This window comes from Notolabrus celidotus, chromosome 1, assembly GCF_009762535.1.
Source record: "Notolabrus celidotus isolate fNotCel1 chromosome 1, fNotCel1.pri, whole genome shotgun sequence".
Classification (NCBI taxonomy): domain Eukaryota; kingdom Metazoa; phylum Chordata; class Actinopteri; order Labriformes; family Labridae; genus Notolabrus; species Notolabrus celidotus.
Genome location: NC_048272.1, coordinates 22577102 through 22598186, shown reverse-complemented (window position 1 = coordinate 22598186; position 21085 = coordinate 22577102). Strand labels below are relative to the sequence as shown.

Below are 21085 nucleotides of genomic sequence, written 5' to 3'. Positions count from 1 at the left end.
CTACACGTCAGTTAAAATCTGTATTTGAGATTAACTCGTGGTACTTGTGCTGAAAGAAAGGATTAGCGCTCAGTGAAGAAACCTCCCCACTATTCCCTCTACTAATAAGTCTAGTACCCTACCCCATGGCTCCTGATGTCCCCCAAAGCCTGAGATAGAAAAGACAGATGGGGAGCGAGCGCCAGGACATCACCAAGGTTATCAAGTGGGCTCCTCCCTTCACCGATGTTTCCTCTAGTTAGACCCACGACACCTCGGAGAGTTAACTCTGCCAGCTCCCACTGTCCATCATATCCAGCAGCAAAACCTCCCAATTTAATAACCCAACCCATACAGTACTGCCACATTCAACAGACCCAGGCTCCGTACATGCAAGCTCCAGGTAGTGATAACACTGATACTACCTACTTTACCACCTGCACCACCCAACACACAATAAGAAGAGTCTGCAGCCAGATATTAGAAGACAGGGGAAGCATAGCCAAGATAATGCTGGTCTAGGCTGTGTGCTCTACCTCCCCTCTTCTGAATATTTCCTTAAAGGCGTTTTTCAACCGCAGGAACTTTACCCCTGAACTACGTGCGTTTAGACCAGTGGACCCAGGGTCTAAATTTAGTTCAGGGGTAGATAATCTACCCCCTAAAAAGCCCCTGCTAGGGGGGGTAGTACTTCTCATAGGTCCCGTCCACAGTAACATCACACACATCTGTGATTCACTTTTCAAAAGTAGAAGCTGTGATTCACTTGATTTAGCAGCTTGTAACAGTAGTCTTCTCTCAGCCCACAGTGAATGAGTCTCTCCCAGTGTTATGGTTTTAAAAGTGACCCTGTAAACTGGAGACCTTCAGCTGAACGTGTCAGTGTTTGTGGAGTTTACACAGCTGTTTAAACAGAGGGAGTTCCTGCGAATGCAAACTAGTTTAGTTTTTATTAAGATTTGAAAATATCCTCATCAGATATTTAATGATGGTCTAAAGACGTTTATGAGGGATACATCCGGCTGAAAGTCTCCAGTTAACAGGGTCGCTGTTTAAACCAAAATACCGGCCGATCTCTGCCACGGCTTTTTGAGTTAAAAAGGATTTTAAAGCCGTGTTGAAACGTCTTTGCTACTCACGCTTATCTCCTCTCACATGTTGATTCAGTGAATCCATCTGTGATGAAATGATCGGCTCGAGCACCACCACACATCACCCAGCCCAGACTGAGACCTGACATCATCTTGGTCTCCGAGGCCACAAGACAACTGATCCTGCTGGAGCTAACAGTGTCCTGGGAGGAAAGGATGGAGGAGGAGGGAGAAGTACCAGGAACTGTTGGAGGACTGTCGGAGGAACAGGTGAATGCCAGTGGAAGTGGGCAGTGAGGGATTTGCCACACAAGTACCTATGCGTCTGTAGCTGGAGATGTGTTTAATGTGTAATCAGCAGACGGACTCAGGCGGGTGGAGTTAGTGCTTTATTTATCACTGAAAAGCCTTTTTTCATTACTCATGACACATGAAACAATTATCACCGAAACATATTTACACTTTAACATCAGCGATGCTCGTCCTTTCTTTTTTTTTTTTTCCCTGCGTCAGTAAAGTGCAGCTCCGTCGACACGAGTCTTTCACCTGCTCACAGCGAGAAAAACATCCTCCCAAAGTAATGGAGATCAGTAACTGTTCATTCAGAAGTGTCTTAAGGGCGGACACATGAGGACCTTTAACATCCCGTCTTTTGATGTGGGAGTTTAATTCGGTTACACGTGATCACGCTGTGGATCACTCTGGATAAAAGGCATACGAATGAATGAAAAGCAGTGAAATAAGAAAAGAAAGGCCCCGAATAATGACCCCGATAATCAGCAGACATCACAGATAAATGTGACAACAAGCAGAGAAAACATGGTCCTGACATGCAGCAAGATATAATGTGTTCGTATCCCTCAAATGTAAAAAACACCAGAAAAAAAACCTCCTCCAAACATTTAAAATTATTTCATCTTAATCTAGTTTTCTTCTTTTTAAATGTGTGTTTAAATAAAAGTTACTCCGTCTAATCTCAGAGGGATGAAGTCATAAAACTGCTCGATTAATCTCTTTAATCCAACGTACAAGTGCAGAGTCTGAACACAAGAGACTCAATCCAGGGTCTGAAATGTTCTAGTATTCATCTCTTTAAGTATTTATTTATTTAACGACTCAGTTTTGATATTTTTATTCTCATTAATCATCTGTTCTTTAAATGAAACATGCTCGTGATTTCCTTCTGCTCTGGTGTTTCTGTTGAACGACAATAAAAGAAGTCTTGAATAAACAAATACCAGTGTACAAGTGCAGATCACACTCAACTCAAACTCTGCTCTTTAATCTAAAGTTGCTAAAGTTGGACGGAGAGAGAGATCTTGGCGTAGATATGACGACTTTGTCGGCTCCAACAAAACATTTTTAGAAGTTGTGTTAAGACTGACGCCTCAGTGTTCTGAGCGCTCTGGTCTTTAACTTGTGTTAAAAGCGTTTTCACTATTCAAACATGTTTTAAAGGAAGTTAAACGCGGTTTCATTCCACTCTACAGTTCAACCTGGAAAGAGTAGCTAAACAGTGAACAGTTTCTAGATCTAAGGTGCCTTGGTTTCAGGATATGATCTGTCTACACCCCAAAAATATCCTCCAGGAGGCTTTCAAGTCAGCAGAGCCCAAGTTGTTCAAAAGTTTAAATCCAGACAGGAATAATCCAACTTTTGGAATCGGATTGGCCTGATCCAGATGCAGAGTTTGAAATATAACCAAATCTGGATCACCAGAGCTCTTATCGGGATGATGCAATGTATACTTTGTCCACAGGGGGGCGCCAAAATCCAAACAAACTGAAAGATTCTGAAAGTTGCTTTTTACATAATATTTTATGTAGGGGCCCATAATATTTTATGGGCTGTAGCTCTGGTTCATGGCTACCATCATATCGCTCTAAAGCTCTACTACCTGGATGTAAACAAGAACAGGTGATGATGTCTCATAGCGCGGCGTGGTTTCTCAGTATGTTGATCTAGTAAATGGAGATAAAATTGTATGTAGGCTGGTTAAACTGACATATAACCACTCCACCAGAGCGAGAGGAACCAGCACAGACATGAGGACGCTAACCTGAAGGCTGGTGGTGCTGGATCTGCTAGTGGTGGCCACACTGAGCCCAGCCCAGCCCAGCCCTCTGCTGAGATCAGGCTAATCCGGGTTTTTGGACTTACTCAAAAGTTTTCATCCACACAAACTGGAGGTTTGATCGAAGCCGGGATTACTGGATCCACTTCCACTTGGCAGTCTGTTTTTTTTTTCGTTTGAACAACCCGATTTAAAGATTTGATCTACTTTAATCTGATAGGATTACTTTTGAACAACTGGGCCCTGTATGTAGATGATATGTTCTGATGTTGGCGTTTCTTTTGTGATCTGAACTTCTGGACTCACAGGTCACAGGTGAATAGAACACGATTCTCACATCCTTGAAGCCACTAATCCGAGTTTAACTGGCTGGAATCGTAGACGTCTAATACCGCAATAATGATCAAGGATTTTCTGACCCGTAGTTTGACACCTTCAGGGTCTCCTGCTGTGGTTTGGTGAAATGTGGCAGCCATGTTGGCTCTGGTCCTTACAGCATGGGATTGCACAAAACAAACAAAGGCCGTGAAATTTTTTGTGTCGAATAAACAGCTGAAAATCAGAGTACACATAAATACAGAGTTAAAGAAAATCTAGTGACACCAGACTCTGTGAATGGAGTTTCGTTGACTGCAGAGTTACTGATGCACAGCTTGATCAGTAATCCTTTCACAATAAAAGCTTCTCGTGGGGCCGTAATTTAAGCGCACAGCTGTGTTTTGTTGTGTTTTTTTGCAGAAAATGAAGTCAAACTTTTTGCGAGGGAGAGAAAATGTGCGTCACTGCAGGATGCTTTCAGAATGGTCCGCTAAAGAACACCTCACACAGGAAGACCCTTTCAAAATAAGACTCCCTGCCTCTCTTCCTGTGTCTCTCATGTTTCACCCACAGCTCTGCAAGGTCCCTCTGCTCTGTGGGACCTCGTGGTGACCTCCCCACTCTCTCATGTCTCCGTCAAGTCCTAGTTTGTAATTCAACAGGTTCTGGTTTGACCTCTTCTGTTGTTAGCTCTTTTAATATAAAACAAAGATAAAAAACAGAAACTTACAGGTTAATGTTTACACGTGGAGCCATTATAAAAAGCAGCATCTGTTACCGGAAGTTCCCACGCTCGCTGCCCTCCTCTTCTTATAGCGAGGGTGTGTTAAGTTTATCCTCCATTCACAGAGTGACGAGCTCCTCCACAGACTTCAGAGTCCAGCAGCGAGGGTGCACATGTTTTTGTTCCCAGGTATCCTGGACGGACAGACGGGCGGGTGGTGTTCCCCTCCTCTGACTCCTGAGGTGTTGCTCTGACAGTACCAGCTGGGATCTGCCTGGGTGGTGAAACATGCGCCCTCTTCGCTTTGTTAGGCTTCAGACTCGCCTTTCTTCTTACCCTCCTCTCCACCGGCATCACTGTCCTCTGATTGGCTGTTGCTTAGCACGAGGAACTGTCCATCAGGGGCAGGCGGGTTGGCAGGGCGACTCGAGGCAGCGATCAAACGACTCTGCTCCTCCAGATCCTGAAGAGAAATGTAGGATTATTAAGTTACCCACAACGGATCCAGTCAGCTCCGCCCCTTTAAGGCGTTTTTCGACCGGGGGAACTTTACCCTGGAACTACATGTGTTTCGACCAGTGGACCCAGAGTCTAAATTTATTTCAGGGGTAGATTGTCTTCCCCCTAAAAAGCCCCTGCTAGGGGGGTAGTACTTTTCAAAGGTCCCGGGACTTTCAGGGGGGGGCTGCAATGCTGAACGTGTCTGATTGGTAGATTAACCGCAGTGTTTTTATTCCACCCGCCGTCCACAATACATGATTCACACATCTGCAAAAAACACAACAAAACAAAACTGTGCGCTTAAATTACGGCCCCACGAGAAGCTTTTATTGTGAAAGGATTACTGATCAAGCTGTGCATCAGTAACTCTGCAGTCAACCAAACATCCATTCACAGAGTCTGCTGTCACTAGATTTTCTTTAACTCTGTATTTATGTGTACTCTGATTTTCATGTACACACATCTATGATTCACTTGATTTCTCTTTCTTTCATTTGTTTTTATTTGTTCTATCTTTTTTGTATGTGTGTGTACTTTTCAAAAGAAAAAGCTGTGATTCACTTGATTTAGCAGCTTGTAACAGTAGTCTTCCCTCAGCCCACAGTGAATGCGTCTCACTCAGTGTTATGGTTTTAAAAGTGACCCTGTAAACTGGAGACCTTCAGCTGAACGTGTCAGTGTTTGTGGAGTTTACACAGCTGTTGAAACAGAGGGAGCTCCTGGGAATGCAAACTACTTAAGTTGTTATTAAGATTTCAAAATATCCTCATCAGATATTTAATGATCGTCTAAAGACGTTTATGAGGGATGCATCCGGCTGACAGTCTCCAGTTAACAGGGTCGCTGTTTAAACCAAAACACCGGCCGATCGCTGCCACGGCTTTTTGAGTTAAAAAGGATTTTAAAGCTGTGTTGAAACGTCTTTGTTACTCGCGCTTATCTCCTCTCACGTGTTGATTCAGTGAATCTATCTGTGATGAAATACAGCACCATCTAAGAAAAGCGCCAGCTGAGTCTCTTCATGCTAACAGGCTAACTGTTGTGTTGCTCATAATGATGCCTGCCTGTCCGTCTGCTTCTATGGTGTCATCTGTGATGAATGGCATTCCTCTTTGTTTTACTGCCCTCTACTGGTCTGGTGGTGTAGTGCATATACTTTTTTTCCCTCCATACGTTACTGGCCTGATTTACACAATGGTCGAAACACAGACAATCCGGGAACAGGGGCCTTTCAGTTCAGGGTAAAGTAGTTCTGGGTGCTAGAAGACCCCGGAACTCTTGGTCGAAATGTACTTTTATTAAGAACCTGGCAGAGAACTGGTGCTCACCTTCTCGATCTGCCTCTGTTTGCTGAGTTCTTCCTGCTGTTTCTCTTTGGCCTTGTCCTGCTCCTTCCTCTTCTCTGAAGCCTTACGGTCCTACACGAAAAACAAGAAGAAGAACGATTACCTCCACAACACCTGAGGGAGATAGTTGACTTCAGCGTTATGTAGCAAGGGTCTCACCATCTCCGAGTGGAAGGCGATCTGCTTAGCCAGACCGATGCTGTCGCAGATCTGAAACACACGAAGAAGAGAAACAGTCAGACGGGGAGAGGAGAGCAGAGAGGTGGAGGACAGAGAGGTGGAGGACAGAGAGGCGGTCAGATGAACACACGCCACCTTCTCTCCGTCGTCGTTGGACTCGAAGATGTAGCAGACGGCTCGGCTGTCGCCCCGCCCGCCCGCTTGCTGCAGAACGAAACCAAACAGCCTCTTGTTGTCCTGATGGGACGAGCACTGGAGGACAGTGGAGAGAGGGAACTGCAGGAGGAGAGAGAGACGAGGACCCATTAGAAACACGGCTGAGATCAAAACCTGCTGATCTGAGAGACTGAGGTCAACTCACCCTGAGACGAGTGACTTGAGTCTGCGGATCGATGAGCCTGAAAAACACAAGGACGCATTAAGATGTTAGTTTAAACTCGTGTCTCAATCCAACACACACAAACACACTACACTCTCTGTGGTTCGTACTTGAGGCAGTCGCAGGTGACCAGCAGGTGAGACTCGGTCATCCTGAAAATGTTGTGTATGGCTCGAGCTGCCAGGATCTGCCTCATGGTCTCAGAGATGATTTCACCTGACTCGCTATTCTTCACCTCCATGGAGCCCAGGAAGCGGACAATGAAGAGCTGGTGGAGGATCGAGTCTGAACGCACACACGCACACGCACACACACACACACACACACACACACACACACACACACACACACACACACACACACACACACACACACACACACACACACACACACACACACACACACACACACACACATTGGATTTGGAGCACAGGGGGGAGAGGAGCAGCTGGTAATCCAGATCACTGTGACTGCCCTTAAAGCTTAGAGCTCCCCCTGGTGTCTGGCTGCAGTACAGGTTGTTGAAAACTAAATCAAACGCCACATAAATGGTTCTCAAACCTGGTTTCTGTGGTTACAGTTAGCTTTTATCGCACTGATTTATCTCAGTGTTCATTTTCCAGACAAGTTAAGTTTAATTCGCTATTTGATGCTTTAGAACAAGGTCATGATTGACATGTCTGTTGACCAATGAGGCTCCTGCAGCTTCAGATGATCAGAGTAGAGGAGGAGACGTAATAAACGCTAACACAAAAGTCTTTGAATCAAGAATCTGTGACACAGTATGACTCCTCTCTCAGTGTCCGGCTCTGTCCAGAGTCCTGTCCTCTCTATAACAGAATAAAACCCCCCAAAATAACCTCCCTCCCTGCAGTCTCAGTCCACCAGGGGCAGCAGTGTGTCCAGACCCTTTTTAACAAGTCTGCAACAGAAACCCTGAAAAACATGAAAGCATGAAGATATAAACAAAGACGGTACCTTCACTGTCCTCTGATGTTCCGTCCCCTGACTCTCCAAATGGATTACTTCTTCTTTGAGCACACACACACACACACACACACAAAAACATATTTATGGTATTCATCGTCAACATTTTGGGACATGTTTGAAGAGTTAAAGACCGATTGATCTAAAGTTTGACGCTAGATTATAGCATATACGCCACTCTGTATGCAAAGGACTTTTTATGCTTCAATTCTCCTTTGGAATCATCTACCAGTCAGAGTCCGGGAGGCAGACACCCTCTCTTCTTTTAAGAGTAGGCTTCAAACTTTCCTCTTTGATAAAGCTTATAGTTAGAGCTGGATCAGGCTTGGACCAGCTCTTAGTTATGCCAGGGGAACTGACACACTGGGATCCTGTCTTTCCCTCTCTCTCCTCTCTCTGCCTGTCTCTTACTTTAACTCTTCCTGTCCCATTAAAGTTACAAACCATAGACCTTTCTGGAGTCCCTCAGCTCCCTTGTCTTATAGGTTCCTCTGGATTTTTGCCGGTGATTCCTTTTTTGGGTCTGTCATTCATCCTTTCTTTCCTTTTCCTTTCCTTACATTCTTCTTTCTTTCTTTCATTATTTCATTCTTTCTTCCTTTCTTTCTTTCTTTCTTTCTTTCATTTTTTCTTTCTTTCTTTCTTTGTTCTATTCTTTCTTACATTCTTTCTTTCTTTCTTTCATTCTTTCTTTCTTCCATTCTTTCTTTCTTTCTTTCTTTCTTTCTTTCTTTCTTTCTTTCCATGTCACTTCATCCTTTATGTCTCCTTTTCTTGTCCAGTCCTTTCCTTCTGTCATTGTTTCACAATTTATTCTACTCTTTTTCTTTCTTCTGGTCTCCCTCTTTTCTCTTTTCATAGACCTTTCTGGAGTCCCTGAGCTCCCTTGTCTCGTAGGTTCCTCTGGATCTCTGCTGCTGTTGACGTGCCAGACTCCAGCTGCTACAACTACTACTATCCGTCTCACCACAATCATCTCTCTCTCTCTCTTCATCTCCCTCTATCCCTCTCTCCAACACAGTCTCAGCAGATGTGTGTCTAACATGAGTCAGATGTGTGTCTAACATTTGTTGTGATTTGGTGCATTATAAATAAAGATTGATTGATTGGAAGTCAGGCTTTTATATGTTCCTACTTTTGATATTGAGTTTCGTTAAAGATGATTTTTCAAAACCTTAAATCTTCTCGACACCAACCTGCCAGACGGAGCTGCCGTCTTGCTCTGCCCCGAGCTCTCCTCGCTGACGGGGGAGATGATGTCAAACTGGATCGGTGTTTCAGGAGCAACCAGAGCATCCAATGAGAGCACAGAGAGGGCAGGTGACGGCTCCGAGCCCACGGAGCTGATGCTGCCCGCTCGGCCCGCTCGGCCTTTACTGGAACAGAGAGAGAGAGAGAGAGAGAGAGAGAGAGAGAGAGAGAGAGAGAGAGAGAGAGAGAGAGAGAGAGAGAGAGAGAGAGAGAGAGAGAGAGAGAGAGAGATGTTTCTGTCTCTGCTGTTTATTCTGATTTATCTGTAGACACACACACACACCTGCTGGGTCTCATGCTCTCATGTCTCTGTTGGAAAGATGGCGATGGCGTCACGGCTTCCAGAGCTGATTGGTTCACTCTGGCTGCCAGCTCCTGCAAAGGTTCAAATGCACAAACTTATAAACTGGTGCTCTTTTAATTTCTAAACATCCTGTTCCACTGAGTACATCCGCATCTTTTACTTCCAGCTCATCACATCAACACATGATGCCATAACTCATCATCAGACATCTGTTCTGGTTGGACACTGACCTCTGCGTTCTCACTCAGGTAGATCCTCTTGGAGATGTTGTTGATGGTGGAGATCCACTGAGGGAGGAAGAAGCAGAGAGACAGGATGAGAGGGCTGACATTAAAAACAGAGCAGGTCATGTGACAGAAGAACCTTCTTACCTCCTCGCAGTCCTTCCTGCTCTCGGCCTGCAGCGTCACCACTCTGACGAAAAACACGGGAAAGAAGGTGAATCTCAGAACGAGGGAGAAGCAGTGTTTCAACAAAGACGAGAGAGCGACATGTGACTAACTTTTTGCCGTCGAAGGACGTGACCTGGAAGCAGAAGCGGCGGTCATCGCTGTCCACCGCCATGACGGAGCAGTTGTCGAGGTCCGTGACTAAGCCGCCCGCCACCTCTCCTCGGCCCTGTTGCATCAGGTTCCCGCCCTGCGTGAAGAAATACTGCCGCTCCCAAGATGACGACACCAGCCCTGTTTTACTGAGAGACACAAGAAGAGCTCCTTCAACTCCTCGGAGAACTACACAAACAAACTCATCGGCTCTCGAATCGACCAGCATCAGTTTCACCCAGAGTGCTTTTTTTAAAAATACCCAGCGGAGCTTAAAGTATAAAACTTGAGTTGGTCCTACTTGCGGATGTACAGGTAGCCCTGCTTCTGGGTCAGGTTGCGGCACACAGGTGAGTGGGCGGGATCAGGGTCACATGGTGCATACAGCGGGTCACATGATCTCTCCATATCCTGGATGGTCTGCTGCATCTGCCCAATCTCCTCCTCCATCTCTCGACGCACACTGAAAACACACACACACACACACACACACCACACACACACACACACACACACACACACACACACACACACACACACACACACACACACACACACACACACACACACACACACACACACACACACAGAGAGAGAAACTCTCCTTTAACTTCATGGATTAGTATAAAGGATTGAAATCCTGATGCGGTTTGAAAGATGAAAGCGGTCTTACTTTTGGACACTGGTTCCAATAGTCCCCAGGAAGTCCTCCCACTGCTGGGTGAGATTTTCTGAACCCAGCTTAAAGAAACTGATCTGCATGAAAAGAACAGACACAGACATGTAATGCATTCATGACACAGGACTTCCACCAGATCCGTGTCCTGTCGTCTCTGATCCGCTGCCGTCTCCATGTTCTCTCATCCGTCAACACCCACCGTTTGCTTTTTCATAACGCAGCACGGAGCAGGATTGCCAGACAGCTGCAGTCATGTGACTGAGGTTTTCCTGCAGTAATTACTGAATCAAGGATTTTCCTCCCCCTCTCCTCATCCATGTCGTCTTTCTGGTCCTCTGAAAACCTCTGACCTGTTGACTCCAGGCCTGGCTCCGCTCATCATGACGGTTTGTTGTTGTAGTTAAGTGAAATACGATCTGGTGATAACACAGAGTGTTTTATTCTGAAAATTAAGCAGATGTTTTCATTTTGTTTTGGTTCCTGACTTGGTGCCTGATCTGGAGGGCTCCGACCTGCTGGATCAGAGACGCAGCCGGAACGCAAAGCAGCGGATCCAGTGGAAGTTAACACATTGACTAGAATAGAAATCTATCAGATCCGGTGCTGTGACGGATCGGAGACGGACTGGACACGGATCTGGTGGAATTTGGCCATGAGGCATTTCATCACTGTATACATAAAGCTTTACTTATTAGTGTGTGTGTGTGTGTGTGTGTGTGTGTGTGTGTGTGTGTGTGTGTACCTGCGCCTGCATGTATCCCAGTAGCGGCTCCAGCAGCGCCGTCTTCTTCTTGTACTGCAGAGTGTTGAGCGAGCAGAAGTAGTGCATCATAGTTTGGTGCTGCTTCTTACGGGAAGTGTAGACGTCCTCCACAGCCTCCGCCCGCAACTACGACACACACACACAACCACACACACAAAACACTTTGCTCTTACCTCAGCTTCAAGGAAACACTATACCGTGGAATAACACACTTTGACAGGATAGTCACGTCAAGATAATCCAATCAGGAGGCAGAAAGAAACCTCTCTCTTATCAAAGAGCTGGAAGATGATTTAATGTTCACTCAAAAATCACTGACTGAAGCTTTAAAAAGGAGTCAGAGCTGTGCAGAGTAGATTCAAATCATTCTACTTAGAAGTGTTTAATAAAACAAGTGCACATAAATTAGAAAATTACTTGAAATAAATGGACTAAAAAAACTCAGAAATCAGACTTGATGACAGGCTGGTAATATTTGATTTAATCAGTTAAATAAAATATTTTAAACTTTTAAAATTCAAGATTTAGAAAATGAACTCTCTCTCTGTCTATGACTGCTTCTTCTTCTCATAGTGGTCTTCTTGTAGATCCAGGGGAGGGGATCAAAGATTTGAGGCCTGTTAGCTCTAAGAGCCGGATCTCGTTTGAGAGCTGGTTTAAAAGAATAATAAGATTTAATTTGAATGTTTTTATACCAAATCTCATGTGGTATAATAGTTAACATTATTTTAGCATCATTTTTGTCTATTTTATTTTATTTTGTTCTCTTATTATTACATATTTTATTTCACTTTTCTGATATTTATCTGATTGATTTTATTGTGATAAGATTTTTTTCTTATATTTCTTTTATTTGATTTTATTTATAGAATTGAAATGATTTTATTTTGTTTTTCTGATATTTCTCTGATTTTACTTTATTCATTTTATTTTCATGACTTTTTTTATTTTCTGAAATTCCTCTGATTTCATGGTATTTATAAAATTGAAACGATTTTATTTTCTTTTTCTGATATTTATCTTATTTTATTTTATTGAGTTTATTGAAATGATTTTATTTTATTGATTTTATTGTAATGATGTCATTTTATTAAGTTTATTGAAATGATTTTATTTTATTGATTTTATTGTAATGATGTCATTTTATTAAGTTTATTGAAATGATTTTATTTTCTGAAATGTGTCATTCTCCAATCATTCTCCAATCAAAATCAAGAAGGGGCGGGACTTCTGATGTCAACTTTGTCCAGAGATGCGGCTAATGCTGTGACATGTAATGGTTCCTCTCAATAGTTTTATTTAAGTTATCTTTAGGGATGTCCCGATCCCGCTCTCAACTATTGGATCAGAGCTGATCTGGATGTTTCTTAATTGATCGGTGATCGGCATTTGAGCCAATCTTCTCATCTGATCATTTTATTTTATCCATTTTATTGTAGTGATTTTATTTTATCTTTCTGACATTTCTCTGATTTTTATTTTATTGATTTTACTGAAATTATTTTAATGATATTTATCTGATTCTATTTTATTGATTTGATAGTTATAATTTATTTTTTAAGTCATTTATATCCCTTTCATTTCCACTTTTACCTTTTACTGTTGTTTTCTATCTCTCTGTTCGTTTGTGAAGCACTTTGGGCTGCATGCTTGAACGTATGAACAGTGCTTTATCAAAAAAATGAGTTGAGTTGATATAGTCAAGGAAAAATGTTTGATTTAATAAAAGCCTGAATGTTACTGAAGAGCTATCTTTGAGCTGACAGTCGGATCTGGATCTTTCCTCGTGAGATTAACACTTAATGCAAACTAAAAAACAGGCGTTCCAGAGGTTTAGAATAGCGTGGTTAGGTGATGATGTTGTTGAGCTCACACGAGCAGCGTTTGTTACCTTGTCGTTGTCTCTTCTCTTGGAGAGGCGGCTGTATCTGTTGATGGCTGTGTCATGATCTGCAGACAAACGGTCACGTGTTCTTTATTATTTACTTATTTATTTTTCCTCAGTAACACGGGACTGATCTGATAGTCTTAATAAATCAGCAACAGTAAAGACTCACCATCACTGGCTATTTGGAAGACTTCTTTCAGAGTGAGGATCCTCTAGAAAAGACGAACAGAAGATCTTATTCTGCATTGTAGGAAGAGATATTTTCCTTGTGTTATCATCGTCTTCCACTCACTCATCTCTATTCACAGATTCTGTTATGAGTTTGAGTATCATCTAGAGTTTCAGTCTTGATCAGACATAATCTAGTCATGGATCCCCTCAGCAGACATCTGGCTGTGATTTATATTGTTATCAAACACAATGAACACTCATCTTAAAGCTCCCGAGCTGAAAACTTGCTCTTAGATGTCACCTCTTAACACAAACCCCGTTCTCACTTCTTCAGTTGCTAGTAATGTAGTATGGGAGGTAGAGCCTTCAGCTCGCAGGCCCCTCTCCTTTGGAATCATCTACCAGTCAGGGTCCAGGAGGCAGACACCCTCTCTTCTTTTAAGAGACGGCCTCACTCTTTCCTTTTTGATAAAGCTTATAGTTAGAGCTGGATCAGGCTTGGAGCAGCTCTTAGTTCTGCCAGGGGAACTGACACACTGGGATCCTGTCTTTCCCTCTCTCTCCTCTCTCTGCCTGTCTCTCACTTTAAACTGTCCCTGTCCCATTAAAAAGTACTAACCATAGACCTTTCTGGAGTCCCTGAGCTCCCTTGTCTCATAGGTTCCTCTGGATCTCTGCTGCTGTGGACGTGCCAGACTCAAGCTGCTGCTACAACTACTACTATCCGTCTCACCACTATCATCTCTCTCTCTCTTTATCTCCCTCTATCCCTCTCTCCAACTCGGTCTCAGCAGATGTGTGTCTAACATGAGTCTGGTCCTCCTGGAGGTTTCTGCCTTAAAGGAAGTTCGTCCTTGCCTTGTAACTTGCTAAATGCTGCAAAGTGCTCTGCTCATGCTGGATTAAGATGGGATCAGACTGATTCCTGTCTGTAAGATGGGACTGGACCTTATCCGGTCTTGATGTTGGGTCTTGGTTAATAATAGAACATAGAGTACGGTCTAGACCTGCTCAGTTTGGAAAGAGTTTTATGTGTTGCAGGGTTTGATTTCAAGTGTTTTGGACGTGTGTGTGTTTCTTACCCTTCAGGTCTCTCTCTTTAAACTGAGTGACGGGAAACATCATGGCGTCGGCGAGCTGGGGTGGACAAGACTGCATGACAAGAACTCAGCTGGAAAAATACAGAGAGAGAGAGAGACACACAAACGTGTCTTTCACACAAGCACATCTGAATATTTCAGAAGCTCTGCACCTAAAAGTTTGGATGAGTTGTTTTATTTAGAACAACTTGTCGAGAGAGAGGGGGAATGACATGCACCAAGTCATGCTGAGACCAGGAATCCATCCTACGAGCAGTGTGACGAGGGCTGCAGCCTCTGCACATGGGGCGCTACTTTACCGTTTTCAGATGTTTTTATTCACCCTGCTACCTATCGTTTTTCTGGGTAGCACCCGGGACATCCACATGATCTGTGTCTGGTTCATCTCAGATCTGCTGCGGTCTGGCTCCGTGCTCTCTCATCCGTCAAACACCACCGGTTACATTTTCAGAACGCAGCACGGAGCAGGACCGCCTGGACAGCTGGAGTCATGTGACCAAGGTTTTCCCACAGTAATTACTGAATCAAGGATTGTCCTCCTCCTCTCTTCATCCATGTTGTCTTTCTGGTCCTCTGAAAACCTCTGACCTGTTGACTCCAGGCCTGGCTCCGCTCATCAAGACGGTTTGTTGTTGTAGTTAATGTGAAATACGATCTGGTGATAACACATAGTGTTTATTCTGAAAATGAACCGGATGTTTTCATTTTGTTTTGGTGCCTGACTTCCTGTCCTGCTCCATCTGCTCTGTTGAGATGATGCGTCGTGCTCCGGCATCCGGCTGAAATAGAAGTCTTGCAAATCTGATCCGGAGGGCTCCGACCTGCGGATCAGAGACGCAGCCAGAATGCAACGGAGCAGATCCAGTGGAAGATAACACATTGACTAGAATAGAAACCTATTAGATCCGATGCTGTGACGGTTCAGTGATGGACCGGACACAGATCTGGTGGAATTTGGCCATCATAATAAAAATGTAATCACAGAAGAAACTTCCTGATCCTGCTGTGTTCTCATGTCGACTCATCCTGACTTGTTGCAGAAATGTTCCTCGAGGTTGGCAGGAAAACATCCAGCTAAAGTCAGGGTGCTGTTTGCATTAACACGTACAGCTACCCTCCAACATTTCTGAAAGGTTTAAATATCCCTCTCAGATTTATGTAAAGGGATTTAAATGTGATTTAATATCATGTCATGCAGAAACATACAGACATATCATGTCATGCAGAAACATACAGACTTCCTCACACAGAGCTCTCTCTCTTACCTCATCGATGACTTTTGGCAAACTGCTGCAGTGTTGAGCTCATCACCTCATCGTCGCCCCCCAGAGGAAAACGCTGCAGACAACAGCGACAGCATGAAGTAAATGGATTAGATGATTTGATTTTAAGCACACAGCAGAGGGACCTGTGGGATCCTGGTTATTAAATATATTTGTTATGACACTTAGGTTCACAAACAGTGACTAAAAAAGTCTACTTTAATGCATCCTGCCTTAGATTCTTACAAACAGCCCTGCAATCAAGCTGTGCAATAACTCTGTGCAACCGTTTCCTCTCCGCTCTGCAGCATTCAACTCATCTTTGTCGTATTATAAAGCTACACAACATAAGTTTAATATGTAAGTGTAATGTTCTGTTTGTAATGTTTTTGATGCTATTGTTGTGACTTTTTATTACCTGTTTGTCGTACTCTTTCAGGAGTCTGGAGGTCAGGTTGTGTCGCAGCACTCAGCTCATTCTGAGACACAAAACATAACAACATGCAGTGAGCAGACTGAGACTTCACACAGCACACTCTCTGTAACATACATGTTTGCTCTGTCTTTACATGCAAAGCCAGGGGCAGCACACCTGACTATCACACGTGTGTACCTGTGCATCATAGATCCTGTGCAGGCCTGGTAGAGCTGCGTGCAGTAGTTGGAGATGGCTGCAGTGTCCTCCTCGAACACTCCAAGAATGAGAGCGAGTCTGCAGACAAAACACAAAGTGAGAGAATGAGGACCTCAGCAGATCACGACCAAGCGGCAACCTCCGGTCTTAAATATTGAAGCCATGCGGATGTTCTAAAACTGCTGCAGTTCATGGAGCGTCCACTAGAGGCTGGCTGCAGAAACCACAGGAAACACATACACACCCTTTCAAGAAGCCGATCTTTACAGCAGAAATAAACACTGTTTACAGCCTGGTTCAAAAAACAGTTTAGGTCTGAATTCTCACTCAGCACACACTGTACGGGGGGTGGATTATTTTTAAACTCGTTATTTTCAAAAACATCAAATTATGAGTTTTGCTCAGTGTGGATGATGCGCTAATTTTACCCCTGCAGGCTCTTGTGCAGCCTCTGCTTCATGTGCAAGCAAATAGTGCTGCAAACTACAGAGTTAGAGTGACCCTCTGCAGGACACTCTGTGATAGAGCTGTATTGGTTTGTATATTAGAAGAAGAAACATACTTTATTAATCCCCATGGGGGAATTCAATTTTCAACTCGTGTATTTTTGATCATGCTACACCCCAGAGTTTACGGTAGACTTTTTTTTATGTCGGCCAATTGGCCGGTGATATTCCAGAATTCCGGCCATATAGAATAACTGTCGGACATCCGCTCTTGAAGCCGATCTGCTTAATAACTTACATTTACCAGCAATACAACACTGAAAACACTAACATTTGAAATCATCAATTAATAAATATAATAAGATCAAGCAAAAGGGGACACCGCGTCGATGCCGACCTGCTGCATGGAGAAAGAGGGGGAGGGAGAGAGACTGTATCATAGCGTAACGGACCCAGGCACGCCCGGACTTTCTTTTCTTACACTGCAGTTTGATAATCCAGTTTACATTCACATGGACATTTTAGAGCGCTTCATGATCTAATAATCACTGACATTTGAGAGTCCCGCACTTTTACTCTAACTGAGCCCTCTCTGGTACGGGGCCAACAGGCGTGACTGTTATGTCAGTCCGGTGTCCGCTGTGCGCCTCTGCACCCAACTCCGCCTCGAATTACGGATGCCGGTAACGGGTGAATGTTTGATAATGTCCTTCTGAACACTGTGCTGAAGGGAATAATCCACGTGCACGCTATCTGTTCCCATAAGTGTTTTGGAAGGAGGACATCACCGAGTATGTTTTGATATTCCTATCTCATCATGCTGGGAGGCTAAACTTGATTAAACTCTTCATAAATAGACCATAATCTTCTGTAAACTTGTCAAAGTAGAGGAGCTCCTGATGTTTTTGCGCATTCAGATCCGACTGTTTTCGCCGTGCCGCTGTCAATCAGTAACGGGACGTGGAGTTTGGGGGACACTCAAAAAAATCTGCTGCTTCACTGCACGGCATGAACAAATGTTTGTATGTAAAAGTGTAGACTCTGAATATAAGATAAGACATTTTGGCCCGAGGATGTCTCTACATACCGGACAACCTGCGCGTTGAAACGGAGGAAAAGCCGGTAAATACTAGCTAATGTAAACCCTGCTACATACATAGTTTGATATATACATACAAATTTAAGCACAAACATGTTATGGACATGCACTTAGGGAGAGAGATGCAGAGTAACAGAGTGAAGATGCTGCCATCCAACCAGCGCACCTCGAGCAGTTTGGGGTTTGGTGCCTTGCTCAAGGGCACGCGGGCAGTGCCCAGGCAAGGTGAACCAGCACCCTCTCCAGTCACCAGTCCACTTGCAAACTTCGTCCATACTGGGACTTGAGCCGGCAACCCTCCGGTTCCCAAGCCAAGTCCCTCTGGACTGAGCTACTGACGCCCCCTTACACCCATACTGCCAATAATAATAAAAAGTAGGGCTCTGCTCTACTCTGATTGATGGTTGCTCACTGTTACAGATGGAGGTAGTCTGTGACCTCTAGGGCTCCTCATCCCCTAGCCAATCATTGAGAGCACCTGCCCTCATTGCACCCAGCTTGAGCTCATCAGCCTGGTTGCTCCATAAAGGAGCCCCTTTCCCTCAGTTAGGTGTGCAACAGAGAAGACAACACCTTCAGTTGTTTTCTCTGGGTTTTGTTTGAAGAGTGTGTTGTGAAAGAGTGTGTATGTATTCCACATCAGCACTGTAATGAAATTCAACTGTCACTCTGGACTCTGCAGTGGAGTAATGTTGCATTACAGTGTTGCAGAAGCACGAGAGGCATGGCGTGCTCCACACATTGCCAGTGTCTCCCTCCTTTATGCCTCTGTTACATCTGATGTAAATATCTGGCCTTGGAGAGGTAGTGTGTGAGAGCAGAGTGTGGGAACTTAGTTGAAAAGAGAAGTATGAGCTATGATATCAGATTACTCTCAGCTCCAGCCTCTAGCGACGGTCTCAGGATGAGCTGTGTGGGTTTTGTTTATGATGATGGTTGGTGATATTGGTGTTGCCAATAAGTCGAACAGGAAAACCCTGAATGAGTGCTGCATGTTCACAACCTTCCTCGTGAACAACATGAGATCAGTGACGCTAGACGAAAATGATCCATGAAGAGGACTGAAAAACTAAACTACAGGATCCAAAAGTATGGAAGCCTTGAGGAGGCATACATCTGTACATTTGATTTACTCCACTTTCCCCTGATAATGAAGAATATCTTGACCTTTGTATCTCAATAGAAACTCTGGTTTTACTGTGATGACCGGTACAATCTCTTAAAGCTGGTTTTCGCATTCAAATGGATTTAGGGCCAAATGTCCACAGCTGTTTCTGGCTGAAGTAGCTCAGAGTCTTCAGCATCTTAAGCACAGAAACACCCCTCGCTCTCAGCTTTTTGAAGCAGCAGTTCAAATTAATTCAACCTTTAGAACTCCACCACACTCGTTCAATGTCATATCTCACTCACCGACCAATCAAAATCAAGAAGGGGCGGGACTTCTGATGTCAACTTTGTCCAGAGATGCGGCTAATGCTGTGACATGTAATGGTTCCTCTCAATAGTTTTATTTAAGTTATATTAGGGATGTCCCGATCCCGCTCTCAACTATTGGATCAGAGCTGATCTGGATGTTTTTTTAATTGATTAGTGATCGGCATTTGAGCCAATCTTCTCATCCGATCATTTCCGTCGGCTGTCACTGAACACAATTTGCAACGAGACACAAATGGGGGGTTGAAAGATTTCTTCCAGAAAGTTTTTTTTTTTTTTTTTTTGATTATCGATAAATAGTAATGTGACCATTATAGTAAAACAATATCTACAAAAAATAGTAGTAACTTATAAAAAACCTTGAAACTAAATGTAGTGAGTTCTTCTGCCTTTTCTTTTTGCCAGATGACTCCTAAGTTTAGGGTTAGTGAACAGTTCATTATCAAAAGCATCAGTAGCAAGTAGGCTCATTCTAAGGAAACAGGAAACACAGACACCTGCTCATGTAGGTAGGGTCATTTTCTGCAGCCCAGCTAAATGAAGCCACATTATAATAACTTCTGAGGGACAGTGGGCGTCGCAAGTCTTTGGCACCCTATATTTTGGGGGTCGCAGGCTGAAAAGTTTGGGAACCCCTGATCTAGGCACAACACAAAGTATCGGATTCGCTATCAACGAATATTCAATACTAACGAATCAGATAGGGAATCCCTAGAAGGAAATTAAATATGAACATACAGCGCATTCTAACAGACTTAACGGTCACTACTAATGGAAATAATGGAAGTGGTTATTAATAAGACATTGTTATTTTTATTATTGTTGAAAGCACATTATTCAGTCTTTATAAAGTCAATGCTGAGACTAAAACAACTGAATGGACATAAATAAGGAAATGTATGTATGCGAGTCCTTTGTAACATCTACTCTGGCCAGGCCACGCCCCGACCCGTGACGGTCGCAGCAGGTGTTTCTCCCCTGTGTGTGTGTGGGGGGGGGTCTAATCTGAATCGGAGCAGCTGCAGCTGTCTGCTCTGTGTGACTTCTACATCTAACAATAGCATAAAGCTGCTGCGGGGCCAGAAGAGAAACAGATATAATGAAAGGAGGGAGAGGAAGAGCAGCCTCCATGCTAAGGAAGTAACCGGCTAACTCTTCATTTAAGCAGCTCATTCCTCTACAAACACAGATCTGAATGTTGGACTCTGTGATCCGGCATCCTGACAGAAACCTCCTCCAGCTGTTGGGTTCAGCTGCTCACAGTGGGAGGCTCCGGTGTTAGATTTGGTTAGCAGGGCCGTTAGCTGTTAGCATACTTCATGAAGTTAGTGTCACTGAGCCTGCAAAGACAGTTAGCATAGTTAGCATACTATAAAAGCTAGCTGTCGTCTCCAGGAGAGAGAGCCGTTACCTGCGGGCTGTCCTCCAGCGTCTCCTCGATCGGCAGCTTCTCTATCCCGGGCATGGCCTGCTGCTGCTGGCGCGGTGCTAACTGTGCGGATTCACGGAGAAATCACACAACAAATCGGTCCGATAGCTCCCACTCGAGATTTCTTATCTACACGGATTCACAACACCCCAAAACAGCTCCTCCTGGTTCTGCACGTCCCGCCCCCCCCGAGGAGCTTTCATTGGATGGGGACGACTTCCGTGATTTTGATTGGTTTCTTGTTTAAAGGGAAACGGCGCCATTTTGGCTCTGACGAGAATCGCCCTTTCCCTGCAGTCGTGTACAAATCAGAGCCAGAATGGCCGCGGTGTGTTTGCTAGCTGTGCCGTGGGGGGTTATTTTATATTTTATAAATTTGAAACTTCCCTTTGGTATTATTGAATTAAAAGTGTTTATTTCGAACATGTGATAAAATAACAGCCCACAAACCAACAGAGAGATAGACACAAACAAGCAAACTTAACTATACAAAAAAATGCCTAA

General features: G+C 44.0%; 1 protein-coding gene across 1 annotated transcript; it reads right to left on the bottom strand.

The window, feature by feature from the left end:
- Positions 1–1446: 1446 nt before the first annotated feature.
- appl1 (adaptor protein, phosphotyrosine interaction, PH domain and leucine zipper containing 1) lies at positions 1447–20860 on the bottom strand. The gene is given in 27 exon segments (XM_034695676.1): positions 1447–4649; positions 6016–6105; positions 6193–6243; positions 6349–6489; positions 6575–6611; positions 6703–6877; positions 7571–7623; positions 8776–8955; positions 9114–9205; positions 9365–9421; positions 9506–9548; positions 9637–9825; positions 9978–10139; positions 10350–10432; positions 11098–11244; positions 13010–13068; positions 13176–13218; positions 14243–14317; positions 14319–14348; positions 15543–15557; positions 15559–15615; positions 15958–15996; positions 15998–16018; positions 16153–16175; positions 16178–16241; positions 16243–16251; positions 20564–20860. Coding segments are annotated over 27 exon segments (2145 nt in total). The 5' UTR covers positions 20618–20860; the 3' UTR covers positions 1447–4493.
- Positions 20861–21085: the final 225 nt, after the last annotated feature.